Source organism: Colletotrichum jinshuiense, chromosome 7 (genome assembly GCF_051148585.1).
Source record: "Colletotrichum jinshuiense chromosome 7, complete sequence".
Lineage (NCBI taxonomy): Eukaryota > Fungi > Ascomycota > Sordariomycetes > Glomerellales > Glomerellaceae > Colletotrichum > Colletotrichum jinshuiense.
This window is the reverse complement of record NC_139314.1, coordinates 2,172,174-2,199,459: the sequence shown is the minus strand read 5'-3', so window position 1 is coordinate 2,199,459 and position 27,286 is coordinate 2,172,174. Positions and strand designations below refer to the sequence as shown.

Here is a 27,286-nt window from a genome sequence, read left to right as displayed (position 1 = left end):
GGCTTCACGTCGATAGGTGTAGTAAAGTTTCTCAATAAAAACACCAGCCATACTTTTCGGTTTTCTTCCTAGGAAACATAAAATACGCCGAATCCTCAGTGATGTACGGCCCCCACCCCCTCCCCCTCGGCTTTCAAGTGCGAAGGAGAACGTGGGCTGCTTACTTGGTCCGCGAAACGCCACAACCTGAAAATACCAAGGGATAGATGCCCGAGACACACTGGGTATTGGTGCTTATTGCTTTTTGTTCCGACTCCAAAAGAAGATCTGAGAAAGAAGGAAAAAAACCGTTGCCTACAATGTGCCTGTCTGCCAGTCCCGTCCATTATCCCAATTTCATTTCAATTTGTGGGTGCCGGTTGATTAATGAGTGTTTGTTCTCACCAAGAAAGGGTTTTCATGTCATGGGCATTAAAACGAACGGCCCCCGCGAGGAAAAAAGTTTGGTCTCAATCGATCTTTTTTTTTTATATAAGTTTCCAATCAGAGAGATGGACGTGATCTAAACAGGTCCCGGCTTTTGTGCCACTTTTTATATCTCCTTCCAGCATAACGAAACAAGCAGCGCGCCAACAGTGATATAACGAGTTGGGAAAAAGAAAAACACACATAAACACACACACACACACGCGCGCGCGCGCACATACGCATACGCACTCGATGATCGGTCGTATATTCCCCCCTCCGACTCTCCAAGAGGTACTTTTTCCTCCTTCTACCTTCACCGTCGCGGTCGCGGACTAAGAAAAGATGATGTTCTTCAGCTTCTCCTTCTCGCCGCTCTCCTCGCACATGCCCCTGAACACGCCGCCCTCCTTGCCCCACAGGTCCTGCGGGCTGCCGTACTCCGCCACCACGCCGTCGCTCAGCACCAGGATGCGGTCAAAGTCGGCAATGGTGCTCAGGCGATGCGCGATGACGATCAGCGTCGAGTCGTTGAACTCCTCGCGGATGGACCGCTGGATCAGCGCGTCGGTGGTCATGTCCACGGCGGACGTGGCCTCGTCGAGGACCATGACCTTGGGCCGCGAGACGATGGCGCGCGCGAGGCAGAGGAGCTGGCGCTGGCCCTGCGACAGGTTGCCGCCGCCCTCGGAGATGGGGGAGCTGAGGTTGCGGAAGACGTTGACGTTCTTCTGCGAGGCCTCGAGGGGCGCGGGCGCGGCGCCGGAGGCGGGCTCGCCCGGGGTCGAGGTGGTGGAGTCGACGAGGTGCACGCGCTGGAGGGCGTCGCGGAGCTCGGCGTCGTTTTGGTTGTCAAAGGGGTCGAGGTTGGAGCGGACGGAGCCGGAGAAGAGCACGGGGTCCTGCGGGTATTGTTAGCCTCGGGATTGGATTTACAAAAGAACTTGCACTTTGGGGGGAGGGAGGGGGACGTACCTGAGGGATGATGGCGAGGCGGGACCGGAGCTCGTGGAGCTTGACCTTGGAGATATCCAGGCCGTCCACGTGGATGCTTCCGGACCGCGCCTCTAGGAATCGGAACAGGGCCAGGGTCAGGGACGACTTTCCGGCTCCGGTGCGGCCGACGACTCCGATTCTCTCGTTCTGCTTGACGCTGAAGGAAAGTCCCTTCAGGACAGGGGGCAGATCCTCCGCGTAGCTGACGACAAGGTCCTTGACCTCCAGACGGCCCTCCGTGGGCCAGGTTGCGGGAGGCTGCTCGCCGCCCTGGTCTTCGGTCTTCAGGTCGGAGTACTCGACAACACGCTCGGCGGCGTTCATGTCGAGCTCGATGTTAGCGTAGTGGCGGATCGACCAGACGATGGCCTGCGAGAACTCGAGCGCAAAGGACAGCGTGAAGCCGGCGAGGGGGGCGCTCATGAAGGAGCTGCCCAGAACGACGAAACCGACCGCCGTGGAGAACATGGCGCCGATGAGCGACATGCGCCAGCCCATCCAGCGGTTGAACAGCCACAGGTGCCACGATGCCATGCCGTAGTCGTCGAGCCTGTCGTACATGGAGTCGATGTACGTCTGCGCCTTGTCAGCTCCGCGAATGGTCAGCATACCAACCAGTGTGGAGCCGAAGAGGTCGAAGATAGGTGACTTGGTGGTGCTTTCGAGTCTCTTGGCGGGTCTCGCTCCGGCAAGATAGCGTCTCGCAATCCAGACGGCGATGAGGAGAAGGACGCAGGCCAGCGGAATAATCAGCGGCGAGACGTAGAAGGCCGTGATGCAGATTCCGAGGACGCTGAGGACGGCGCCAAACGCACCCGAGAGATCCATGCCGAGTCTGTTGTCGATGACGTTGAAATCGGCCGTGAAGCGGTTCAGGACGCGACCAGTGGGGACGGTATCCAGCCAACGCAGCGGGGTACGCAGGACAGTCCGGGTGATGCCCTCGAACATGCGGCGACTGGCCTTGTAGCTCATGACGAAAAAGTAGAAGAAGCGGCCGGTGCCCAGAATCGCGGAAAAGGCGGCGATGGCGACGTACACGCCCAGGTAGAACATGGTGTCGTTGTCGAGGTTGATCTTGACAGGGCTGGATGGTACGTGAAGAGTGCTGTGCTGAAGGGTGAGAGCATAGGCGAATTGGTGTTGCGGCTCTTGGAAGGATGATGCGCTGACGGACTCCTCCGCCTGGCCCGTCCAGATGCGTAGCCACCACGAACGTCCTGTTGACTCTGTTAGCGCCGATTTCATTCAAGTTTGGATCATCACTCACCAATAACGACGAACTGGTAGACCACGAAGAGGAAGAAACCGAAACCCCACCACGGCCAGCCACCACTTTGGCTCAGGTACGCGGCGTAGACATGGTTCTTGATAGACCCCTTCTCACGGGCCTCGTCTTCAACGAATGCCCGCGCAGCCTTTGAGGGCACCTTCTTCAGGACTCCGCCGTCTCCATTGAGCTCGGTGGTCTCGGAAGGCTCAACGTCGGATGCTTCTTCGGAGTTGACGGCGGTAGCCTCCTCGTCGGCGATTTCCTGGGAATACTGCTCGTGGCTCTTGATCAGCTGCAGCGTTCCATCCTCCTCCAGCTCCGACAAAAGACCAGAGTTCTGGACAGTGCCGTCTCCCAGCTCGACGATGAACTTGGTCTTGGGCTCGCAAAGGGCGACGTGGTGGGTGACCAGGATACGAGTTCTCCCCTTGCAGAGTTCGCCGGTCAAGCACTTCTCGTAGATGTGGCGGCCGACGTGGGCGTCCACGGCACTGAAGATGTCGTCGAGAACGAGAATGCCGGCGCGCGAGTAGATTGCTCTGGCCAAGGTAAGTCGCCACTTCTGGCCACCGCTGAGGTTGATACCGTTGGCTCCAAGCTCGGTTCTGTCTCCGTCCGCGAGCATTTCCAGATCCTTCTTCAAAGCGCAAGCCTCAATAGTCTTGTTGTACCGCTCTTCATCAAAGGGAAGGCCAAAAAGAATGTTGCTCTTCAACGTGGCGTTCTCGATCCACGGGATCTGACCAACGAAAGAAAGAGCGCTCGGGATGATCCAGTTGCCACGGTTAGCCTTGTCGTCGTTTCGCTCGCTGGCCGAGGGGGCTTTCGGCGCATAAATAGTGCCCGACAAGAGGTCGGATTCCCCGAGGACCGCCGCCAGCATCAAACTCTTACCGGAGCCAGTCTTACCGGAGATGACGGACAATTCGCCGGCGGGGAAGGTGACGTTGACGTTTCGCAGGATGAATCTGTCCTCCTCCTTGACCTCGTCGTCGACGGGCCAGGCGATGGTGGCGTTCTCAAAGGCGACGTCAGGGCCCTCGGTGACAGTCTGGGTTTTCTCGGGTCCATTGAGGTAATCCTGCATTCTCTTCACGGAAATATTGGCGTCGATGACATCGGTGATGAGCTCGGGAATAACGGCCAGGGTCACCTCGAGGTTCTTGAAAACACCAATACTGACAAAAGCGACCGACGCCGTCAGGGTTCCGTTCATGAAGGCGTAGACAGCCAGGGAGATGGCAGCCAGGGCGATCGGACTTGTGATCCACATGCCAAAAAGCACAGTGTCGCCCTTGAAGACCTGCCACAAAGCAACCAACTCCTTCTCACGCATGTCAAGAATTCTCTTCTCCCATTGGGGCTCAAGGGCGGAGAATTTGATTTGGCGCATGCCTACGAGGGCCTCGTTGACGACCGCGAGCTTCTGGTCTCTGATCTTCATGAGCTTGTCCTGTGCCTTGGAGTAGACCTTGGCGTAGGTAAAGTTGATGGGCAGAAGGATGGCCCATCCAAGAAGTCCAGCGCCGAGGGGGGCCCATCCGAGCAAATAGACCAAGAACCAGACGGCAACGGTCAGCTTGGCAGCGCTAGAAGGGAACAGGAACTGGAAGGCCGCAAAGTCGGAAATGCGCCTGGCATCCACACCAATAAGGTTAATGATGGCTTGCTTCGATTTGAGAACGCTGTCGTCCTCTTCCTCCTCTTCTTCGTCTTTATCCTTGGACTTCTTAGCGTCGGTGCCATTTGTCTCTGCCTCCTTTGGCTCGGCATCTGTCTTGGAAGCGGCCTTGACGTTCTTGCGTCGCATGGACTTCTCAAAGACGAGGGCAGACAGTGCGCCTCTGAGGGGAATACACAGCTCGGCCCAAGACAGCCAGAACATGGTGGCCTCAACCCAGGCATCAGCCAAAATGGCGAGGCCGAGCCAAAAGACCAAAATCCAGATATCCACGGGCAACTCCTGGCCTGGCTTTCTTCGCTGAAGGGCCTCGAGGATCTGCAGCGTGATCCAGGAGGGAGCAAGACTCAAAAATGCCTTGGAAATAGCGATGGACCATTGGATGAACAGAGGCCACCGGTAGGCCCAGACGATGGACCACCACAGGCTCGAGTCCGACTTGAAGTCGTACGACTTCCACGCCGCGACCGAGTCCTGGGATCGCGTTGAGTGGTCCGGCCTGGGGAGATCAGACGCCTCAAGATCCTTCTTTTGGATTGCGAGGTCAATGATCTGGCTGCACCAGCCCCACGTGAAGCGGGTGCAAGCGGGAACGGTCCTAAGGCGGTCAACAGCGCGGCCATTGTAGAAAACGTCCGGCCTTCTGGGCAGAGCGACGCCGGTTACTGTGATGGCAAGAACAAGAACCAGGCTTGCAATTTTGAGGCCGAACGAAACGGGGTTGTTCTCCAGAAGGTCTCTAAAGACCGACGTGTTCTGCAAAACCTGGATGGCGGCGAAAATCAAGCCGGAGAGCCACAGCCACAAGCCAAGGTTGTAAGCGTGAACAGAGTCGTTGGTAGCGGCGATTCCTACGGCTTGTAGTGCCAAAAGGATCTGATTTGAGTCAGCATTTTTTTTTGACTAAAAAGAAGAAGAAAAGAGCCGGGCATTAAGAGGGAAATCTACGCACCCATATGCCGGTGGCAAGCCATTCCGCGACGAACAGACCGTCATACTTGCCGGTATGCAACGAAAGCGTGGCCAACACGGAGTTGGCTAATGACACGGCCAGTCCCAGGAAGGCAAAGGTGAAGATCAAAGTCTTGGGCCAGCGATTGGAGAAGGCGGCAGAGGACTCGGTTGTGCTCTTTCCATCCTTGTCTTCGTAGAAGTGGTCCTTGGGCTTATGGGATCGGAGTTGTTTGACGAGTCCTTTGAGGGCCGGAACTGAGGTGAGAGCAACGACGCCCAGGGCAGCTCCGACCTCGATTAACAAGGCTGATTCATTCTGCATGATGACTCCGCTAGGAGGATGCAGGTTTTGGCTACTTTCTCACTTTCTCGGAGTTGAGTTGTGAGACAGAAAAGTGACAACAAGTTGGTAAGTGAAAGAAGGGATTTCTTTCTTCCTCCCCCCAAAGTGGCGGTTCACAATGTTCTTTTTTTTTTTTTTTTTTTTCTCTGGCGAGACCTGGTCGAGGTCCACAAGGAAGTCGGGCTGGTTTGTAAGCTCCCGGTCGAAGGCAAATATTGACTTCGGCAAAGGCGTCGGTATTTTCCTCCCGAAGCTCAGGTCAGGTGCCTCGAGTAAGGTACAACACAATAGTACCTTGCGAAGCGTTGACGTCGGTCCCTTCGTTTACCGGGCCAGCAGACCGGTTGAGAAACACGGAATGTTTGCGCTGTCGCAGTTTCACCGTGTAAGCCCGGGGGTGGGCGGTCGAGGTCGTTCAATGGCTCTCGGAAATAAAGTCGGAGAGGCAAAGGAAACACAGAGGCTCGGTTGAGAGCGCGCCGAGACGGTTCCGGGTGGGCGTCACGGTCTCAAGTTTTTTTTCCTTCCTGGTTTGGTGACGTCTCCTCGCTCTTTCGCCTTTACCACACGGTTCGGGACGGCGAAAAAAAAAAAGGGCCTGAAGGACGGGAACGGAAACGGGCAACAAGCGGCGGACGGCAAGCCAAGACGCACCGGAAAGCCTCAGGTTTAAAAGGACAAGAGAGAGAGAGTCAATCGGCAAGGCAATGAGGAGCCGCTTACTAGCAATTCATTATATTTCCCAGAACTGGCTGCAACGGCCAATGGCTGATGCCATTGGCTCACCAGATAGCGTGCAGCTACGATCTATCGCGGATGGGTTGCCAGTGTGGACACCCCCCATGCTCCATCTCGTGCTGCTTTTTCGCTGACCGGGATCCCTTCTGCATTGGATCCCATCCCCCATTGCCATCCCATTCCACCCACCGCAATCCCAGTCCAGAGCTTACGGCGTTCGTCGTACTGACACGTTCTGTTCCGCGCGCTCTCCCTCTCCCCCCCACTCTGCAATGCAGCAGAGAACCGAGCTTGATCTTTCGCCATTGTGACTAATGATCGACCTGCATCGCTCTGCCGCCGCCTTTGCAGATGCCCGACACAGGCTACAACAAATTTACTATCAGACTTTGCAACATTGCCGCCTGGGGGCCCTAGGCAGCTGCCGTGTCGTCAGCGACGATGACATGCTACACATGCCTAACGATGACTGGTTTGTTGCCGGCCGCTGCTCTAGCTCTACACGACATATGACATTTTGTTCCGTGCTCTGTACTCTACATGGCATCCATGGCTATGGCCCAAGCCGGCCCATGTAGGCTCCGGTTGCAGTGGTTGGCCGACGCCGTTCATGGTCGCCGTTGACTCACCGGCGGCGGAAAGAATCAATCAAGCCTTGCCAGATGGAGGGTGGCGTGTGGATTTTCACTTGGCAGAAGTTCCTCGAGACCCTGGAGGGGGGGCTTGTGATGCGTGACGCCGGGGTGGGTGGAAAGGACCGGGCTAGGACGCTTGTTAGTGCATTAGCCCGGATGCAGTCATCCTGCACTAACATGGCCTGACACACATCTGGGCAGCTGCACTCTTCCCCTTTGTCCCCATCCGCTTCCGATTTGCCGGGTATCATCCTGGCATGAACCCCGTGTTCGCCTTCATCCGTGCCGCTGGCCGCTGTGCAGCGCGTTTTCCCTACGGCTGCTTACCCTGGGGTTTCCCTGATTTGAGGCCATTCCATTCTGGCGGCCCTGATAAAAGGTCCTGGAAACCCACACCTGTGTCCCCTCCTCGCCCCCCCTGGCCGCCCGTTCCTGAAAGCGATTCCATGACGAACTGGAGGACTCAGGGATTCAGTCACAGGCTGGATTAGGAAGGCGAGTTGGTTAGCCGACGATGCAATGTGGGAAGCTCTAATTTGCGTAAACGGGGTGGTGGTTCTTCTGGCGAGCTGCGCCGCAGCATCTCATCGAGAAGGGCGGTCAGACTAGCAAATCATGACCTGTGGATCCCGGGTTTCCCTAGGGTCCCAGACAAGGTTGGTTGAGTCGTGTGCGGGAACCGTTTCCCACCTCGCCTTTCTGCCTACGCTAGGTACTTGCTTCACTACACGACCGCCTACTCTCGCCGCTCGGCGCCGCTCGGCACCGGGTTTCTCTTGGCGGGCGGCAGGCTCAACTTCCACGTTCCTTGCCAACTAACTAACCCGTTGGCAAGTCTTGGTTCTCTTGCAATGAACTGCTTGGCTGGCTCTGGCACGCGGCCGCCACGGGACCTTTTGTTGTTTCGGGGAGAGGCAGAAGCAAATAGGAAACATTCTCGGGGTCCGGTGGCTGCCTGTCTTATCTCACCTTACCCTCCAGCGCCTGCCGCAAAGAGTCGAGTTGCTCGGGCAGATGCTGACATACTGTCTCGTTTCGTGTATTCGGCTCAAGGCAACTGGCTGTCTGCGCACCAATACTTCCTTGTTTCTTCCCGTTGTCAGCTGCAAGAGAGATTGAGACAGGTTCTGTGCCGCAAATGGTACCCCCCCTTCCCCCCCCAGTCCTATGCTGACAGATGCTTCAATCATGCTGATGCAGGGACGTTGCGAGCAAATACATGGGCAAAACCCGTACAAGCACCTCCTTGAAATGCTGCTTATTCTTGCATGGCCAAACCTTATCGCAACACACATGGAAACCCGTATTGCTGCCTGCTGAGGCAGCCATTTCCCATAAGCGGTTTCGATGACTGGGATCGGCGTTGGCCATACCGAGTTGATACTGCGAGGAGAGAGAAAAGAAGAATTCTTTTTCTTTCGGTTCTCAACCTTTCTACCTGGCAGGCACCTGCAGACCGACTCGACTTGTCGTCATCTTCAGCAGCCTCTGGCATGTGGCGCTGGCACCTGAAGTTGCACCTCAAAACATGGCGTTTCGAAACAACGTCGTCGGCATAAGACGGGCTTGTTGTTCGTCCACCCTATGGCGCTTGCTTGCCTGTGTCGTGTGAACCGTTGCCAGGCGGTGTGTCGCTCTGCAGATGGACAAGGCAACAGTTCTAATGAGTCAACAAGGACTTTCCCCTCCCTTTTATTGTTACCTGTTTGATCGGGCGGGCACTGCTGCATCGTGGGCTACCGGGCCACCATCAACCTTCCCTCGCCTGCATGCATGCAACTGAAGAACGGCAGATGAGGAGGTACCGGACGCCGTGTAACAGGCACAGATGAGGCTCCTTCGTCGCCAGCGATTGGACGGTTTCGAGGCCTGCCGTGTCGCGTTGCTCACCGCCAACGTCTGGCAAAGGCTGCGACGAAGGCGGCGACGCAAGTGAGCAAGCCCCCATTGGAATTCACGAGGGGTTTTGATGGGGGCTGGGCTGGTTAGGTGTGTTACACGACCTGCAGCGGGCCAACCTGGAGGGAAGAGGCAGGTTTGGAGTCACAAAGAACCCAGGCGAGGCGAACAGGGAGATGGCTTCAGTTTGACTCAACAAGCGAAGATTGAGCCGGCTGCTGATGGCCTAGAGGACAAGGAGTGGTTGCCGTGAAGTGCTTTGAGATGACATGGCCGTGACAGTCCCAAATGCCCCGGATTGAATTTTTTGGGCAAGCTTTTGCTAATCAATATGCCCCTCCTTCCAAACGTGCCCCGGATTTTGCAAGCGTTCGTCTGAGCACCAAGTAGCGTATCACGGGCTTGTAGATGCCCTGGACATGGTGAAACAGGGCTGTTCGAGGAAGATAGCCAGTGTGGACCGGGCCGTCGCTTGGTCTGCAGCCTCTTGTTGACGTTACCTACCTAGGAGTGAGTTGATGCTGTGCTGAGTTGGGTGGTAAGCACCAAAGCACATCGCGGGTGAGACAACCGGAGCGGGCCGGACATCGGAGCTCGATCGGAGGAGGAGGCACCTGTGGTGTTTTTTTTTTAGCAGTTGCGGCACACGGCTTGATGCGGGTTTGTCCTGGACATGGACGTCCATCTTCTCGGGGGCGGCCCATGGCTGGAAATCACGAAATTGGGAGAGGGCGAGGGGCCAAGCGCTGGCACAAACGGCCATGGGTCACGGACGGGGCGAAGTGGACTGTCGCCATGAGCAATTTGCATTAGCCGCGCATTCATTGGCGGGGGTGTCAGCCCTGTAGCGACGACCATCTTGGTAGTCCTACGGGAGTTTGTCCCAGGTAATTCGCCATCCTCGATCATCCGCTAGATAACGAATGGCCATTGCCACACACTGCAAAGAGCTGAACTTGGATGGAATACAAGCTCGCCGCAGGCGGAGGGGAGCGTGCATTGCAACAAGTTGGCGACGTGTGTGCGTGTGTATGCGTGTGGGTGTGGGTGTTGAGACAAACAAACAATGGTCAACTCTGTCTGAACACGGCCACGTTGAATGCAACGGCCTACAACAAAGGAGGAGATAACGTCTTGGATGACTTGGGAACATGACCACGGGTCCCTCTCCTTGATTCCAGGCAAAAAAAAGGGCTCCGTTTCGGCGTGTTGCGCGTATTGCCTCAAGCCGCCCACGAGTGTGTCGATCATCAGCAGCTAGTAGCAAAGGGCATCTTGCGACGGGTCACCTGTTGGCGGAGGGGTCGTCGTTTCCTGTAGATAACCATGCAGAGCATGCAGGCTCTTCCAGCCCCCGGGCGGGTGAGATTGAGATGTGAGAAAATACCGCCTTGGCCCGTGACGGACGGGACGAGATTTAGAAAAGGACCAGACCGTTGATTCATGCCAGTCAGTGCCTCGAGATTTCCAGATCAAGGCGCCTTACAGAGAGAGTGTGATTGCCCTTCCCTTCCCTTGGTGACCTTGCTTCCTTCCCCTGCAGCCAATGGAACGGAGCTTGGTGAGCAGAACAGCGGAGCTGGCCCTCCTCTGGCTTCCATCCCGGAGCTATGTGATTGGCCACGGCCATGTCCAAGGCGGCGTCCCACCAGCAGCTCCCCTGTCGTCGGTCGCCCTGCCCTTTTCCAATTCCACCTCACCTCAGCAAAAGGCTCAGCTAAAATGGTGCCGATGCTGGGCACTGCAGCTGCTGCAACAGGCTCCGGCTCACCAAGGCAATTACAAGGCAATTAATTAGCCCACCAAGACAAAAGAAAGAAAGGCTCGTTGCTGTTGCTGTAGCGGCCGGGGGCCTCCTGCCACACCACGCTCGCTTTCACGTCCTTTTTCCTTGCAGCGCGCGTGCGTTGGGACCTGAACCGTCTGAGCTTCTGCAAACCAACCCGGGGCCAAACCAAACCAAACCAAACTCCACCCTGCTCGGGAACGACCTTTCATCCATTATTAGTCCTCGTGACAATTCCCTGCCAAGTTTAATTGATCTCTGATTTTCCTCCTCCCTCTTTGTCCTGACAAAATCCCACCCTCGTCCCGAGCACCACTGCTATAACCTCGCACTGCTCTTCACTGCACTGATTGCCATCCTCTCCTGCAGCTGCAGTCGCATATCGCTTGCGAGAGCTGCCACCAACCGCCAACCAACCAACCACCCACCTCCGAGCAAGCTACTGAGCTAAGCTCGACCGACCTCTGCCGCCTGCCCGCCCCCCATCCTACCTTATCCCACCTCGAACGCAGCACGAAGCTTCCCGGCTCGCATCGACGAACCAAATCGCCGCCGATAAGCTCCTCGGGAACATCCACCACATTCACCAACGTCCACCACCTACCCGCCCAAGCATCGTACGAGCCCATCACAACCATCTCCCGAACCCCCCGATCCCGCACATGTCTCGAGACGGCCGTATAAACACACAGTCGAGATGAAGAGCACGCCGCTTATCATCAATTGGCACGACCAGAATGCCCCCGTCTACTCGGCCCATTTCGAGCCGCACGGCAAAGGCCGCTTGGCCACTGCCGGAGGAGACAACAACGTGAGAGTACGTCAAATTTCTGAACCGCCGACGGTGGATTCCACCTTGTCTACGGGTGCCCTGCCGAGGCTGACACGAACTCCAGCTTTGGAAGGTCGAGAGTGACGGAGATGATCGAAAAGTCGACTACCTGTCGACCTTGACGAAGCACACCCAAGCAGTTAACGTCGTCCGATGGGCCCCCAAAGGTTTGAAGTCACCTCCAGCTGACTCTTCTTGCATTCGCTGACTGCTCCTCTGCCAGGCGAGATTCTTGCCTCCGCCGGCGACGATGGAAACGTCATCATTTGGGTCATGTCCGAGCACAGCGGCCCTGCCTTTGGCAACGAGGGCCTCGAGGACAAGGAGACCTGGCGGACGAAGCACATGTGTCGGTCTAGCGGGTCCGAGATATACGACCTTGCCTGGTCTCCTGATAGCTCCTACTTCATCATCGGAAGCATGGACAATATTGCTCGAATCTACAATGCCAGCTCCGGTACGTTTGTTCCGCTGACCCCTCCGCTTCCGCTCTGTTGTCTGACCCAATCAGGAACTCTTGTCCGTCAGATCGCCGAGCACAGCCATTACGTCCAGGGCGTTGCGTGGGATCCCCTGAACGAGTACATCGCAACCCAGTCGTCTGACCGATCGGTCCATATATATTCGTTGAAGACCAAGGATGGCCAGCATACCCTCAGCGGCAACCACGATGACAAGCCCTCCAAGATTGCGAGCCACAGCAAGAGCGATCTGCCGCCTCGGCGCATATCCTCGAGCAGCCCTGCGCCCCCGGACTTCAGCATGAGGACCCATCTTACCGTTGAGCAGGCCATAGGCTCCCCGGTCCCGTCCGCTCCCGGAACTCCCACGTCCATGGCGCTGCCAATGAACCCCCCGAGTGTCATCAGCCATAGCAGGCGATCCTCCTTCTCGTCCAGACGCTCCCCATCTCCCGCTCCGTCTATGCCTCTGCCGGCCGTCATGCCCTTGGAACCATCGCCGAAGCCCCACCCCTCAGGCGGCCTCGGCATGAAGAACTCGACCCTGTACGCCAACGAGACCCTGTCTTCCTTCTTCCGACGCCTCACCTTTACACCAGATGGTAGTCTTCTCCTGACCCCCTCCGGCCAGTACCAAACCCAGTACGCCTCCGAGGGCAATGCGAAGCCAACCTTTGAAGTCACCAACACCGTCTACATCTACACGAGAGGCGGGATCAACAAGGCTCCCATTGCCCACCTGCCCGGCCACAAGAAGCCGTCAGTGGTGGTCAAGTGCTCGCCTGTCTTTTACACATTGCGGACGTCACCTCCTGTCACAAAACATATCACGATCGACACCTCGTCCTCTGAGGATCCGATCCCGGCGCTGCCAGAACCAGTCTCGAAGCCAGGAGCGGCCACCTCGGTTATGGAGCCGCCTCCCCCGCCCACCTCCGCCCCCGAGTCGAGTTCTACCCCTTCGAACAAGGCCGAGGCGAACGTTTCCACCCCTGGCCCGAAGGCAGCCTTTGCCTTGCCGTACAGGATGATTTACGCTGTCGCAACCCAAGACTCTGTTCTTCTCTATGATTCACAGCAGCAGACGCCCATCTGCATTGTCAGCAACCTCCACTGTGCAACATTCACAGATCTGGCTTGGTAAGGCTCCCTTTATATGTCAAGACAAACAGAATGCTAACAGAATATCTAGGTCAAGTGACGGACTGACTCTTTTGGTCTCGTCGTCTGACGGCTTTTGCTCGACTCTGTCCTTCTCGCCCGGTGAGTTGGGTCAAATCTACCAAGGAGACTTGCCCACCGCCAAGAACCCGGCCGTGCCCGGGGCTACCACAGCGGCATCGTCGTCAAATCAGAACACTCCGACCCCCGCTCCAACCTCGGTGTTCGCTCCCCCATCCCCATTCCCCAATGGCTCGACGCATCATCACCGAAACTCGACGAGTTCGTTTACTGCTCCGTCGCCGCCGCCTGCCGGCTTCGTCAGCCAGCGACCGCAGTCACCTGCGCGATCAAACTCGACTTCATCTGTGGCGACTCAGTCATCGACCGTGGTCACAAATCCCTCTCTGATCGTTGGCAGCATACCGGGCATCGCCGTCGCAAACTCCAAGGTCACCGGGGTGCCCATGACCACGCCGCCCGAGACGCCGCGCACCACCGCCACCGCCAACCCGGCCAGCGGCTCGGCGGCCAGCGGAACCAAGCGCGAGGCCAGTGAAGGCGAGAAGGAGGAGGGCAGCGAGCCCAAGAAGAGACGAATCGCACCGACGCTGGTGGAGCAGAAACCGTAAGATGCACCAGCTGCTGTATGCGTGTTCGAACCTGTCTTGTACAATTAATCATGGAGAAAAAGCGTTGCTTGGTTGGAGAACATGGAACTGAGGCAAATATTGCGAGCTCCGATGGGCGATGGAAGCCTGGGCTGGGACAGAGAGGTATTAACGGATACTCGCGAAGGTAGCACTCGCGAACGAATTTGTTTGCATGGCATGGCGTTGCTAGGGTATAACAAGGACTTTGTGGCGATATGTCTCTTGTCCGTTGGAGTGAAGTGCCCCGTTGATATAGATATTGTTTTTGCTACTCTTATGAACGTGCGGGGGAGACTGAGCTGCCGAGTGGCAACCACGAAGTGACGCCGAATGCTGGTAAAAGCAAATGGCTGGCCCATGCAACGATAATTGGAAGATCCTAGTTGAAATACAGTCGATCATTCAAAACGTCGAATGACAGTTGGGGAAACACGGGAAAAGTGAATGGTCGATATGGTTGAACTGAGGGTTGTGTGAGAGAGCTCGCTCGTGCTCGTTGTCCGCATCAGTTAACGCAGCTATAGTAATCTCACCCTACCCTTGCCTTCCCATCGGACCTTCGTGAGCGCGTTATGGTATCGAAACGATCACTTAGCCCGGGTTTTATGGTGAACCCGTTCATCAAGAAGCGCAATCTGGGATGGCGACTTGAAATCACGACGACATAAGCGCCCCGCGGTCTCGGGGAGGTGGGTGCTGGGGTCGATCGTGGTTCTGGAGGGCAGTGGGGGGATGAAGGTGATGGGGATAGGGGGCCGGGGGCATTGAGGCAGGAGAAATTGGCGAGGCTTTCAGGGAGAAGAAGATCCGGGTGAGGCTATTCGGGAGGACGCTCCCTGAGTTGTATGTGTTGAATTTGAGGCCGATTAAGGGGGTTCGAAAGGGGGGTGGCGGCGGCGGCGACCGTGGTGAGAGTGGGAGCCTTCTGTTCCGTTCTACGTCAGAGGGCTCGAGGTGGAGAGTGGCTTCGTGACGGGTCTGGCGGGGACCGAGGTTTTGAGGGATGAGGCGGTTATTGGGTTTATAAGCAGGAAGGGGTGGAGGTCTGTGTCGAACTGAGCAAAACTGATTCCCCTGCAGCGTATGTCCTGCAGCGTATGGGCAAATTGTATCACGAAAAATGGACAAAAAGGGAATTCATTCATGACGAAGAAGAGAGTGTCACTGAACAAAGATTTCACGTCTGTACCCTAGATGATGTTTAGGGGAGGGGGGGGGGTTGCTCTTACAAAAACACCAAACTCATATCGTCACTCACCACACGTCACAGCTTCGGTCGCGACTTCCTCAAAACCGCATGCTTTCTCACTCTGCCGTATACGAGAACACCTCATACCAGTATACAGGACAAGTTAATTGAAGATTGTGAATCACAAGGTTAGAAAAAAAAATTCCTTGATAGTGGTAAAAAAAAAAAAAAAGGAGACAAAAAGTTCAGCTCCGTTCGAACCCAGGGGGTCCGAACTCCGCCTATGAAAACCCCGGGCAGTTTTCTACCAGTTGTATTCCGCTCGGCTATTGCGGCCGAGGAGGGCGTCCCCTCCCCAGATTATGACATCTCTGACAATAACGTCGTTCATATACCACGGTTCCTGCCTCGCGTGGCGGTGGCTCAAGGTGAGGCGGGAGTGAGTACGTGCGGCGCGGCGTGGCTCGGGTCCGCTCCATCAAGGTGCCGCCCTGTCGGCCCAGTCGCCTCTCCAACCTTGACACGTATTCGTCGAAGGCGCCCGTCATGTGTAGCGCACCATCTGGTGCCCCTTTTCCTGCATCATGAACGCCATGTCCTGCTGTTCCAGCATCCGCCCGTACTCGCCCGCCAGCCTCCACCGCGCGCCCAGCCGCGCGAGGCACCGCTTGATGACTTCCAGCTTGTCCTCGTTCTCCGCCGGGCCCTCTTCCCTGACCAGCCACGCGAAGGTGTTTGCGGCGCCGTACAGCGCGTCCAGGACCAGGGGGCTCATGGCGCCGATGCCGCCGCCGCCGCCGCCCTCGTCGTCCTTCTCCGCCGCAAGGGCGAGGGAGAGCAGCTCCTCGGACAGGGCGGCGACGTCGTCGCTGATGGCGCGCAGCAACTCGACGGAGCGGAACTGCTGTGTTATCTCCTCCGGGGGCCGGATGCGGCCGTCCATGGGAACGGGGCAGCAGTAGAAGTCGTGCAGGAGGACCCCGGCCGACAGCAGGACGCAGCGCGGGGCGAGGAAGGCGAGGCTCCGCGGCAGGCGGTCCACCGCCGACGAGATCGCGTCCGAGAGGGAGTTTGCCTCGGCGACGTGCTGCGCGGCGCATGCGGGCTGGTTCTGTTTGCGGTCCAGGGTCGCTCGGCGGACGTGGGTGATGACGTTGCCGGCGAGCAGGGCGGCGCGGCAGAGGGAGGAGAAGAAGGACGGGGTGTCCGCGGGCTGCTGCGAGACGTGGCGGTGGACTGCGCGGCCGACGCGGCCTTCGTCCTGGATTTGGGGGATCAGTGTATTGTTATTAGGGGTTTAGGGGGGGGGGAGTGGGCAGAGAGGGCATACCCATGCCTCGTCGTCGACTGGGAATATCTCGTTCTCCTCGGGCTCGGGCGACAGGTAGCGCTTCTTGTTGCCGAGGCAGATGACACGATCGAGGACGATGACGGCCCACCATGTCCGTGACCGTTCTTCCAACTCCGTCCACGTCGTCTGGGTCAAGTCAGTGTGGGTCTAACATGCGCCGGGGAAATCGGTACTGTACGGGCGAGCTTAGCAGGATGTTTCCCTCGTAGAACCTCGGCAGGCCGAGGAAATCGACGAAGCGCACGCACGCGCCGACGGTGGTCCAGGCCGACGGGTATATCCCGTGGCCGAACTCAAAGTAGGCGATCAGCACCATGGACTGCAGCACCATCAGGGACGTCGCGCCGCCGTGCTCAAGCGAGGACATGAAACGCTTCGCGGTCCTGTAGATGGCGTGGTGGGCGGCGGCGACGCCGTCCGCCGGCTGCGTGGTCGCGAGCTTCATGGCCAGGAAGAGCATGGCCAGGTCGGGCCCGCCCTGGCCGAGGGCGTGGCCCATGTGCATGCGCTTCTTGGACACGATGGGCAGCGAGGCGTGGATGGTGGCGAAGTACTCGCCGACGAGCTGCTGGATCGCGTTGCCATCGCCCAGCTGCTCCAAGACTTCCTGGACGGGGAGTGTCAGTTCAGAGTGGCCGTTATCAAAATCCTTTTACGGAGAGGTGGGGCATGTCACGTACGACTGGGATGTCAATCACGGGTTTCGGCAGCGACAGATTCATGCAATCGAAGGCTGTTATGTCAAGGAACACGTCCGGGGGGTACTGGGCGGCGGTCTGCTGCTCCCAGAGCGGCTCCAGAGGCGTGTATACGGGGGCGGTAGGCGGGGTCTCCCCCACACTGCCGCCAGAGCCCAGCGCCGAGTCAGATCCGGCGGCCGGTGCGCCGTTCACGGAGGAGCTGGGAGTGCCATCGCTGTGGCGGAGGCGGCTCTCGAGCTCGAGGAGCTTCAGCTGCAGGGCGGCGAAGTCGTCGGCCGTGGGGCCGGGCTGGGGCGTCTCGGCGTAGTCGCACTGGCGCTCCATGCGGGTACACAACCCGCAGGTTGGCAGCGCCTTGTCGCATTTGCGCTTCTGACGCTTGCAGCTGCCGCAGGCCTGCGGGGCCTTGGCGCCGGGAGCGTACTGGTCGCTGGGGCTAAAGAAGAGAGACATTGCTCTACGGGTAGCTCATGGCAATGGCAATGGCGGCGGCGGATGATTGTTAGGGGTGCGGGAGGGGGCGGGGGATGTTGGATTCGATGCTTGTAAGGCTGCTGCTGCATGAAAGAAAGCGCAGCGCAGCGAGGTAGCGAAACTGGCTGCCGGCGACGGGCGCTGCGAAGTTAGCGAGTTGAAAGGATTTGTGCGCCACAGGCAGAGGCGGGGTCGGTGACACCGGGGTGCCCCATGAGGGCAAACATCGCTGAGCCATCCTTCGGCCAGAGGCCAACGAGGGACGAAGGCTCGGTGTCTGTAGAAATGAGTACGAATGAACGCCGACCTTACACTGCGCAATCTCTCGTTGCTTGTGGAGGTTGCCAAGCGTGAAGAAATCGGCCGCCGACTCGAGAACGATTGCCGGCGTCAGGGGTCGACCGATCCGAATCAGTGGGGCCGTTTCTCCCGCCTCACCACTATAAGTCCGCTAATCATCACCGTGGCAGCCAGCCACGTAAACAGCCCAGGGCTGCCTTTGAGGTTTGAGGAGAAACCATCCACCGCCTTCTGAAAGTGGTAGGGTTCGGTCCGAAGTCGATATTGCCCACGAACCCAGATTGCGCACCTGTATTCCCAGAGCCCCCTACCCCCATGCACAGCCCGGATTAGGTAACCCAGCTGGGGATCGCCTTGGCCACGTCGAACGATGGTGGGGTTGGGATGCCCTGTCATTGTCATGGGAATCTCAAACCGACTTCCGCGAGTCACATCCGCCCCAGGAAACCAAGAAACCCGCCCGGGATGGACCCCTGTGCCTAGCCCCAAAGCCCCCTTGGTGAGCTGGACGACGAGGCGGGCAAGCGGGCCAACATGTTTGTCTAGAGGTAAACAGAGCCGGTGAGTAATAACCTCATGGGCCTGCTTCCTCTCTTTTCCGACCTGCCATCTTTCCTTTGTGCAGCTTCGTCGTTATCGTCGTCGCATCAGTCGCAGTCGCAGTTGCAGCCGCAGTCCGTCTCCGTTACACTCTGCCCTCCCCCGCAGTCATGGCTGAATCTCCGAGCCGCTCCGGCAGCCTCCGAGTCCGCCGAACTCGCGGCGGGCCCTCGCGAAACTCCTCCGCCCGCTCCTCGGCCGCATGGGACGACTACTCCCACTTCCACCCCACCAACTATCAACAGGCCCTGCGCTCCGCCTCGTCGCGCTTCTCCCTCAATGAGCAATTCGCCGCCACACGCCTCGAGTACGAGTTCGGCGATGACGATGCTTCGTCCATTCTGGAGAGGATGACCCTCGCCTCCGACATGGGCGACGAGAGCACCATTGCCATGAGCACGGACGCGGCGCAAGACGTGGACGGCGTCGAGGGGGACTACTACGATCTGCTGTGCCTGGCCAAGGACCTGACCGTGACCCCGGACCAGATTCGAAGGGCATACCACCGGCTGCTGCTGTACCTGCACAAGGACGGCCTCCCGGAGAACCTGCACGGCGTGGCACAACCCTACTTCAACCAAGTCCAGAGGGGCTTCGAGACGCTGATCGATCCGCACCGACGAGCGCTATACGATGCGAGCCGATTGAGGGACCCGGCCCCTGCGCCCGAGTTCCCGCTCGACGAGGACTACCGATATGCATACGATATGTCGTGGAAGGAGCAGCTGAGGCAACGCGCGGCCGATGTGGTCCAGACATCGTCGGATCTGGGTATCCGCTTCGATGCTTCCAAGGCGGTTCGCCAGGGCTCTGCCGTGGCACCCTTGGACTTCACACTGAGCCACTCGGTAACCGTCGGCCTCCCGGTGCTTGGCCGGTTGATTGATGCAACCGCCAGCCCGTTGAGCCAGCGTGTCACATCGGCTTCGAAACGAGTGCCCTCGATTGCGATCAACGAAGGCGAGGAGGTCGACCAGCCGCGGGAGCCCTTGGTGTACCTGCCTCCACCACAGCTGACCCTGACCGGCTCTGTCTACGGCATCGTCGAGGAGATCTATCGGGTTCCTTTACCACTACTGGCGGACCGATATCAACCATTACTACCCCTGACTATACCTCGGAAGCGCATCATACAGCTAGCAGAGCAGCGCCCGTGTCCTCTCATTAGCGTCAAGTTCCGGCAGGACGTCATCCACAGGACCGCCCAAGACCGCATCACAAAGACGGCAATCGAGGTGGAAAGCGAGGTCCTCCCGGAATCGTCATTAACGGCCCGTGTGTCGCACCCGATTCACCTGCCAAACGACCCGAACCCGATAGTGCTCGAAGGGAGCGTAAGGTCCGGGAAGCCATGGACGCGGGCGCCCCCACGCCTGGGCGTTGGGATCCACCGCTGGATGGGAGCCGGGACCGCCTACGCGATCGCGGACAGCGGCGACTGGAGCGTCTGGCCCGGCGAAACGATCAAGTTCCTCACCAACATCTCCCAGGTGAGCAAAAACCAGCTGCTCTCCGAGTTCCCCATGAAGACCTCCGCAAGCTTCGAGGTGGGATACACGACCTCCCCCGAGCGGGTGCCGTCCACGGGCCACGAAGAGTCCCCGAGAGGGGAGTGCGGCATCCGCGGGCTGGACCACGAGAACAGCGTCAGCAGCGGCGGGTCGTGGACGGTCTCCGCCTCCCTGACGGCGGACACCGTCGCGGGCTACGTCAGGTACGGCCGCGATCTGCCATTGCCCGGGCCCAGCCCTACCAGGGTCGAGGTGGAGCTGTGCTCCAATACCCTCCTCGACCGGTACGTGGCCGTCAGGAACCTGTGGAGCATCGGCCGCTTCTCCAAGCTCGGCCTCGAGTTCGGCGTCAGCCTGCACAGCCTGCACCTCTCCCTCTACTGGTCCCGCCTGAGCCAGCGCCTGAGCATCCCGCTGCTCCTCTCCCCGAGCGCCGACTACAGCCCCGCCGTCTTTTTCTACGCCGGCGTCGTGCCCCTCCTCGCCTTCGCCGCCAAGCACTTCCTCTCCAGGCCGAAGCGCGCCGCACCCACCGAGATCGACCTGCAGGCCTACGTCGCCCGCAAGCGCGCCGCCGCCGACGACCTCGCCGTCGTGCTGGCGGGGTCCGTCGAGGCCCGCCAGCGCGTCGAGCGCCAGCGGGGCGGCCTGGTCATCCTCAGCGCCAAGTTCGGCGTCAAGGAGGACGGCGACTGGGCCGCGGAGGAGGTCGCGGACGTCACCCTCGCCGTCGCCGCCCTGGTCGAGGACGGGAGGCTGCGCATCCCGGCCGGCGTGAAGAAGGGCTCGCTGCTGGGCTTCTGGGACCCGGCGCCGCTGAGGCGCAAGTCGCTCCACGTGCGGTACCTCTGGAGGGGCAAGGAGGGCACGGTCGAGGTCATGGGCCGGGAGGAGCTGGTTCTCCCGCACGCGAGGAGGGAACTATCATGATGACGTTTTGGATGAAATATGCTTGACGATCTGCATTGAGGAAGAATGCATGGGAAGGTGTTTTTTTGCTTATTTATATATCCCGATTATATAGCCTTCAGTTAGACGAAACACTATGATATACGCATATTCTCCAATACTTTCCCGAAAGTTACATCGTTCTGGGCGACCGGGCCGTGCCTATTCTTCGGGTGTTCAGCCCCTCCTGGGGATATTTTTATGTGCACAGGGTGGGTTCGTGAAGGAGGTCTTACCCCGACTTCGTCGATAATTGGTCCCTCCCACCATACTTCCTATCCAATGTCCATCAACCAAACGACCTTGACTACCGATCTGCGCCGCAAAATACAAGCGATGCTCAAATACACCATGGCACAGGCCATTGCCTGCGTGTTTCCTTATAGACAGCGGGCTAGTGGCTTAAAGACTTGTGATGTATGCTTCTAGAGCCTTGCAAGGGAGTTTGAAGAGTTTCCCTACAGTTTTCTCCTGAATATGAACGCGGCCACATTTTCCTAATCTGAATTTTTCGGCTCTGGTGCTGAGAACAACATCGTGGTTGCCAACGGCCCTCGAAAGCTTTCCGGCCAGTAAGTGCTTTCCCATCAGTTACGACGGTGCTGCAACCAGGTGCGACATTCACATCGAATTAGAATGATTACAGGGAATCAACAGCTTGAAACCTGCCTGTAGCCTCTAAATACTGATTTCGACCTTGAGACCATGGATGTCTCACATGAAGAACACCCTGACGTGGTCAGACCTGTCACTATGAAGGCTAGGAAAGCGTCTTATGCTGTTAGACTTGCCACTTCCTAGAAGCTCAAGTGACGCATGTTTGTGATGTAATTGGAACCGACACTGTGTATTAACTCCGAAGTTGTTTATAGAACCCAGCCCCCAAATTTTGTTTAAGCCTATAGTTATATTGACGAGTCGTACGTATATCAGATTCAAATGCAAGCTGGACCTGGAATGAAATCAAATCACGTCCGGTTATTTATCGTAACTAATCAATCCGTCTAGAGTTCCCGCATGGAGTCCACCTGTAATGGGGATATCCGCTGCGGTTGTATGCCGAGCGGCGTCACTGAGCAGGTAGATGACGGCGCCGGTGAGGTCGTTCTGAGTGCTGAGGCGCTGGTTGGGCGGGGCGAGCCACATCTGCTCTCCTTCACGCTTGCTCTTCGACGCCCGAACGTTTCGCGTCATTTCAGAGTCGACAAATCCCGGAGAGATGGTGTTGACCCGGATCTTGTGCGGTGCCAGCTCTACGGCCAGAGCCTTGGAGAGCATAAACACGGCTCCCTTGGAGGCGTTGTACGCAGCCATGCGGTAACCGGGGAGTGCAATGTGGGCGGACTGCGAAGCGAGCAACACCATGCTACCTCCCGAGCCTTGCTTCATCATCTGCTTGGCCACCATCTGGGCGACGAAAAAGGTTCCTCGGACCTAAATAACTTGTGAGGAGTTGGACTTGGGGGACAAGCAGAAAGGGGGCTTACGTTGATATCGTGGATGCGGTTGTACTCGGCCCAAGTCTGCTCAAGGAACGGCTTGTCAATGGCAATCCCGGCCGCCGGCACGCATCCATCGATTGAGCCGAACTCCTGCACCACCTTGTCTACGGCGGCCTTGATGCTGTCCTCGGATGTGACATCGGTCTGGATGTAAATGACTTTGGTGGAGAACTTCTCCGCGAGGGTGCCAAACTCGTCAACGGGCTTTTCCTGGATATCGAACACTGCAACGTTTCCCCCCATCTCGCAGATGGCGCGCGTGCACGCGAACCCGATGCCTTGAGCTCCGCCCGTAACGATGTAGTTGCGGCCGCGGAGCTCGAACATTGGCCGAACATCATCTAGGTGGTCGGACGGCATCTTGGGCGTAAAAAAATAAAAAAAAATAATAAACCCTGGTGAGATTTTGATAGGTGCGGTACTGTGAAGACTTCCGAAAAGAGAAAAGGCACTGGCTTCACGAGAGCGCAGCTGTCCCGCTTCCCTCATTCTTATCATGCTAGTCGGAGCACTTCTCCCGCATTTGATTCCTACCTTCGGAAAGTGGGTCCCGTATTCCGTACCGCACTACGGAAGCTCCGAAGCTGGCGGGACCCCAGCCGGGCACCGATTGTTTCCGACAGCTCTTGACTCAAGGTTTTTGTCGGCATAATTATCTGTGCATTCTATATACCACTAAGATGCAGAAGCCAATGCCGTGAATTGTGTCTTATCTCTAATCTGCAAATCTGCTGGAATTCCGATTTCGATTCGAACCACACAACTTTGGTCTCCGAAACAATGGCCTCCCACACGCCAGCTGCATGCTGCACCGTCGGCAAACTCCACCAGTACGCATCTACATCGCCTCAAACTCCGTCAGTTGATTTGCTGGATGGTTACTGACCGATAGTAGTGGGGTTCCGGAAGGGAAGATAATCCAAATCGATGGCAAAATCAACGCGTACTTGGCCGTGCCGGCCAATGAGGAAAAGCCCCAGCAGGCGGTTTTGTATATTCCAGACATCATCGGAATATGGCAGAACAGCAAACTCATGGCCGACGCTTTTGCTCGCGAGGGATACACATGTCTAGTGGTTGACTTGTTCAACGATGACCCGGCGCCGTTGAACATGCCCGAGGGGTTCGACATCATGAAGTGGCTCAACGAGGGATCAGATGGGCAAAACCCCCACACAACCGAAGTAATCGACAAAATAGTAGTATCTGGAATAGACTACCTCAAGTCTATCGGCATTACGAAGATTGGAGCGGCCGGGTACTGTTTCGGGGCGAAGGTTGGTTCTTCCCGGTCCCACCAACCACGGTTCGAGGCATGCTGATGTGACGTCCCCAGTTCGCCATTCGCCATTTCAAGAGCGGCATTCAGTGCGGGTTCATTGCCCACCCGTCTTTCGTGGAAGCCGAGGAGCTGGCTGCAATCACCGGGCCGCTGTCGATTGCGGCAGCCGAGTTCGACGACCTCTTCCCGGCCGACAAACGCCACGAGAGCGAGGCCATCCTGAGCAAAACCAAACAAGACTACCAAATCAACCTGTTCTCCGGCGTCCAGCACGGTTTTGCTGTGCGCGGCAATCTCGAAGAAGAAAAGCAAAGGTTTGCAAAGGAGCAAGCCTTTCAGCAGGCAGTAACTTGGTTTGGGCGGTATTTCCAAGTCAGCTAAATGCAGTTGATAGGCACGCGGGCGGCGAATGCACGGGTTTCTTGAGGGGATCGCTTTACGAAATGAATGCCTAATGCCCTCCTTCCAGCGCCCCGATGATTCCCCGGAATTAAGCATGGATTCAAAGAAGCACACAAGTCACCGTCCGAGCGGACGAGACCACAGTGAGATGCGTAACGCGCGGTGAAGGATGAAAGACGGGGGTATTATAATGCAACTAATGCACATATCTCACGAACAAAACCTCTATCAACCCAGGACCTAAAATATACCCCCTGAAGACATATTACCCATGGAAACAAGCGGCCATTGGGACTGAAATGTCTCTTCCCATTCCAACTCTGCCTCATATGCAGTACCCAAATCAGCGCCGGTAGGGCTCCCCATTCCCGTATCGGCAGTAGCACAACCGTCGAGGAACGGAGAGCGCCCTTGTCCACTTTGAGACTCCTGAGAGTTTTGGTGAGGCATGGTAGCCATCTTCTGAGCAGTTCTTGCTGTGTTTGCCCTGGGAAATCCCTCCTTACTACTCCCCAAGACATCTCCCCTATTGACCGTCTCCGCGGGACTGGAGTAACTCAGCATTCCGAGACCTATCAAGTTCCCTCGAACCTCCGATAGCTTGTCTGACAACTTCCGGGCGGATTTTGACCTCGTCACATAGCTGGCTGCCAAAGCTACGGCCAACTCATAGCTGCGGCCCATGTGGTCGGCCAGATCTGTCGTCAGACTAACCAACAGAGTTGTTTTGTTCTGCTCGAGGGATGCCGTCAACACGAAACCTAGTGCTGATGCTGAAGCCAGCAAGTCCTGGTAGTAAGGATGTTGCTTGCGATATATATCCGTCGTGGCGTTCAGAGCGTACAGAATATCGCAGGTGTCGAAGAGAAGTTCTATGGCGGGCTGGAGGTACTTCTTACTCGTCCGAGTATCCGACCGCGGGAGGAACCATGGCTTGAGCAGAAAACTACGTATGATTTCGGCCCGGAGATGCAACAGGATTGTCCACGATGGCGGCTGCCTCGGAAGGCTCGTAAGCCATGCCTGCGGATGGGTTTGAGAGTAATCCCCGATAGCTCTCTTCCGCCACCGCTCGATTTGGAAGTTTAAGACCTCAAAGTCATCCTCGTCATCATATCGCTGTGCTTCCACGGCCTGGGAGATGGGCTCGCTGAACTTGTTGCTCACGCGTATTAACGAGAGCATTGCCTTGAGGTATGGATGCTCGGCCTGGTTTATTTTATTCTTTGTTAGTGTACACAATCTCAGCAGGAAGTAGGAGATGCACATCGCTGTACTTACCGATATCGTTTTGACGGGGGTGAAACTGGAGTCGTGAAAGTTTGCTGGGAGACCACTCGCGGCGCTCCATTGTCGATCAAGGATGAAAATGCTGGACAGAAGGGTGCAAAGCTCTGAGCGTTGACTTTCGGAATCTAGCATGCGGTCTAGTCCCTTGCCAGAATGGAGCCCAATCTCCATCAACATACGCCCCGCAGCACCGCACATTCGCCAGGCGACTTGCGGCATGTCGTTGAAGAACTCATAACAACCCTAGCATCCTTTTGTTAGCTGAAGGTTACGTGAATGAGGAAAAGGTTGTGATGATATACCTTCAATAATACTATTTTGATTTGTTTGAAGCTCGTCGAAGGGGCAGCAAGCCTCTTGTTGACAGCGTTTTCAATGCTATCCATGATGAGGGCTTCGGTACTCGTGTTTGGACTTTCCGGGGTTGAGTCGGCGTGTAGTGCAATCGCAAAAGCCAGATTCAGGATAAGAAGATCCTCGTCCGAGGGTGCTTCTGCGCTCCCAATCAACATTTCCCAGCCCGTAGAGTTTTCATCTGCATAGCAGGACCGGGTCCGGTTGATGATTTCAACAATATCCACGATCGGATGAAGTTCTCCTATAACCTCTTGATACACGCCCAGTAATCGAGTAGCTTCTTCAAGGCTGATCAATGACCGAAAACGTACAAGCTGGGAATCCTCTCCTCTATGATGGACCTGGATGGCTTCGAAAGGGCCATCGTTCTGGGTGATAGCCACCATGTTCCCCATACCATCATCGCCGCGAAGGCTTAAATGAGATTGCTTGGGTGGTGTCCTGGAATTGCTGTCTCGAGGGACTTGAGATTGTGGGGCGTTCACGCTCTGATCTGGGCTTGGCAGTCCGTAAAAGCCCTGTGGAGTATGCGATGTCTGCGCCAGGGAGGTAAGGCAATCTTCAATGACACTAGCATCGGCGACGAGGCCCGACAGGAAATCCTCAGGATTGCTGTTGTACGTCCCAAAGGCTGGGGACGATGTACTTGACTTGGTGTGGTTGGGAGTGTGGACACGGGACGCCAGACTGTTCAGTTGATCTTGGAGACTAGATAGCAGCTCCATGATAGTGTCCTGGTTGCTATAACAGTGTCTTGATTAGGCGAGGTCGACGCGACCGGATCACCATGGCATACCTTGATATCGACGAGCTATCTCGGGTTGGCTGATGTCGACCCTCTGTTGTGTCTGCGTTGGTGACCTCTGACGATGTTGGCCACTCATCGGGCACAAAGACGCTGTCGAAGCTGCAAGTCTGTTTACGGCCTGCGCAGTACCTGCATGGTTGCCGCCCGTCGCATTTTCCCTTGCGGCGGCGGCAGGCGTCGCATGCCCGCAGCGCATACGGTGCACGTCGCCGGCCTGTGTCCCCGTTTTGGATGTGCAGTCTTTTCATCACTCGTCCCTCCTTGACTTGGGCCATGGTGCCTCCTCTGCTTCGCGACGCAGTCAACAAAGCGTGCCGGGTTCTACGCAGATACGAGGGCTGTTTCGCTTAACACATATACACACACGCAGCGGGTGTAGGCACTGGCGGGGGACAATGTGGCAAGATAAAAAACATAAATCGAACTGAAAACAAACGGATGAAGAATGAACCTAGATGTCTCCTGATAGCTAAACCTCCCAGGTGCCAGGCGCGGCTGGAGACTGGGGACCCCTTAATTAATGACATGTGTGCATCGATGCGGAGTACCAATGGGAGGGCTGCCGTGACTGGCTTGATCCAGATAACCCCCCTCTATCTCCCCGGTCCATGTAGGATTGATTGCTCTTATCATCTTAGCGGCACGGGCTGTAGCCAACCAGTTTTTGGGGACTACCCCCAAGCTGACTCTTGTCCCTAGTGCACCATTGGCCCGGCAATTACTCCACAGCGGCCGGTGCGCTGCCCGACACCCC

General features: G+C 57.1%; 7 protein-coding genes across 7 annotated transcripts; 3 read left to right on the top strand and 4 right to left on the bottom strand.

Annotated features, from left to right (window-relative positions):
• Positions 1-740: 740 nt before the first annotated feature.
• On the bottom strand, positions 741-5,631 carry EsH8_VII_000566 (P-loop containing nucleoside triphosphate hydrolase protein; the record flags this gene model as incomplete). Its single annotated transcript, XM_083270699.1, has 4 exons — positions 741-1,307; positions 1,381-2,621; positions 2,672-5,231; positions 5,308-5,631. The coding sequence occupies 4 exons, from the start codon at positions 5,629-5,631 to the stop codon at positions 741-743; spliced, it is 4,692 nt and encodes a 1,563-aa protein (XP_083128256.1).
• A 5,776-nt stretch (positions 5,632-11,407) lies between these two features.
• Positions 11,408-13,796, top strand: EsH8_VII_000565 (WD40-repeat-containing domain protein; the record flags this gene model as incomplete). Its single annotated transcript, XM_083270698.1, has 5 exons — positions 11,408-11,527; positions 11,607-11,709; positions 11,766-11,999; positions 12,054-13,143; positions 13,196-13,796. The coding sequence occupies 5 exons, from the start codon at positions 11,408-11,410 to the stop codon at positions 13,794-13,796; spliced, it is 2,148 nt and encodes a 715-aa protein (XP_083128255.1).
• Positions 13,797-15,550: 1,754 nt separating this feature from the next.
• Positions 15,551-17,511, bottom strand: EsH8_VII_000564 (Zn(II)2Cys6 transcription factor; the record flags this gene model as incomplete). The annotated part of the gene is made up of 4 exons (XM_083270697.1): positions 15,551-16,267; positions 16,337-16,483; positions 16,536-16,964; positions 17,038-17,511. 4 exons carry the CDS (start codon positions 17,509-17,511, stop codon positions 15,551-15,553), a joined length of 1,767 nt encoding a protein of 588 aa, XP_083128254.1.
• A 1,031-nt stretch (positions 17,512-18,542) lies between these two features.
• Positions 18,543-20,873, top strand: EsH8_VII_000563 (J domain-containing protein; the record flags this gene model as incomplete). The annotated part of the gene is made up of 1 exon (XM_083270696.1): positions 18,543-20,873. One exon carries the CDS (start codon positions 18,543-18,545, stop codon positions 20,871-20,873), a length of 2,331 nt encoding a protein of 776 aa, XP_083128253.1.
• A 996-nt stretch (positions 20,874-21,869) lies between these two features.
• Positions 21,870-22,753, bottom strand: EsH8_VII_000562 (uncharacterized protein; the record flags this gene model as incomplete). The annotated part of the gene is made up of 2 exons (XM_083270695.1): positions 21,870-22,325; positions 22,379-22,753. 2 exons carry the CDS (start codon positions 22,751-22,753, stop codon positions 21,870-21,872), a joined length of 831 nt encoding a protein of 276 aa, XP_083128252.1.
• A 420-nt stretch (positions 22,754-23,173) lies between these two features.
• EsH8_VII_000561 (dienelactone hydrolase) lies at positions 23,174-24,056 on the top strand (the record flags this gene model as incomplete). Its single annotated transcript, XM_083270694.1, has 3 exons — positions 23,174-23,223; positions 23,289-23,670; positions 23,730-24,056. The coding sequence occupies 3 exons, from the start codon at positions 23,174-23,176 to the stop codon at positions 24,054-24,056; spliced, it is 759 nt and encodes a 252-aa protein (XP_083128251.1).
• A 261-nt stretch (positions 24,057-24,317) lies between these two features.
• Positions 24,318-26,807, bottom strand: EsH8_VII_000560 (Zn(II)2Cys6 transcription factor; the record flags this gene model as incomplete). Its single annotated transcript, XM_083270693.1, has 4 exons — positions 24,318-25,286; positions 25,359-25,610; positions 25,670-26,465; positions 26,521-26,807. 4 exons carry the CDS (start codon positions 26,805-26,807, stop codon positions 24,318-24,320), a joined length of 2,304 nt encoding a protein of 767 aa, XP_083128250.1.
• Between the last annotated feature and the right edge of the window lie 479 nt (positions 26,808-27,286).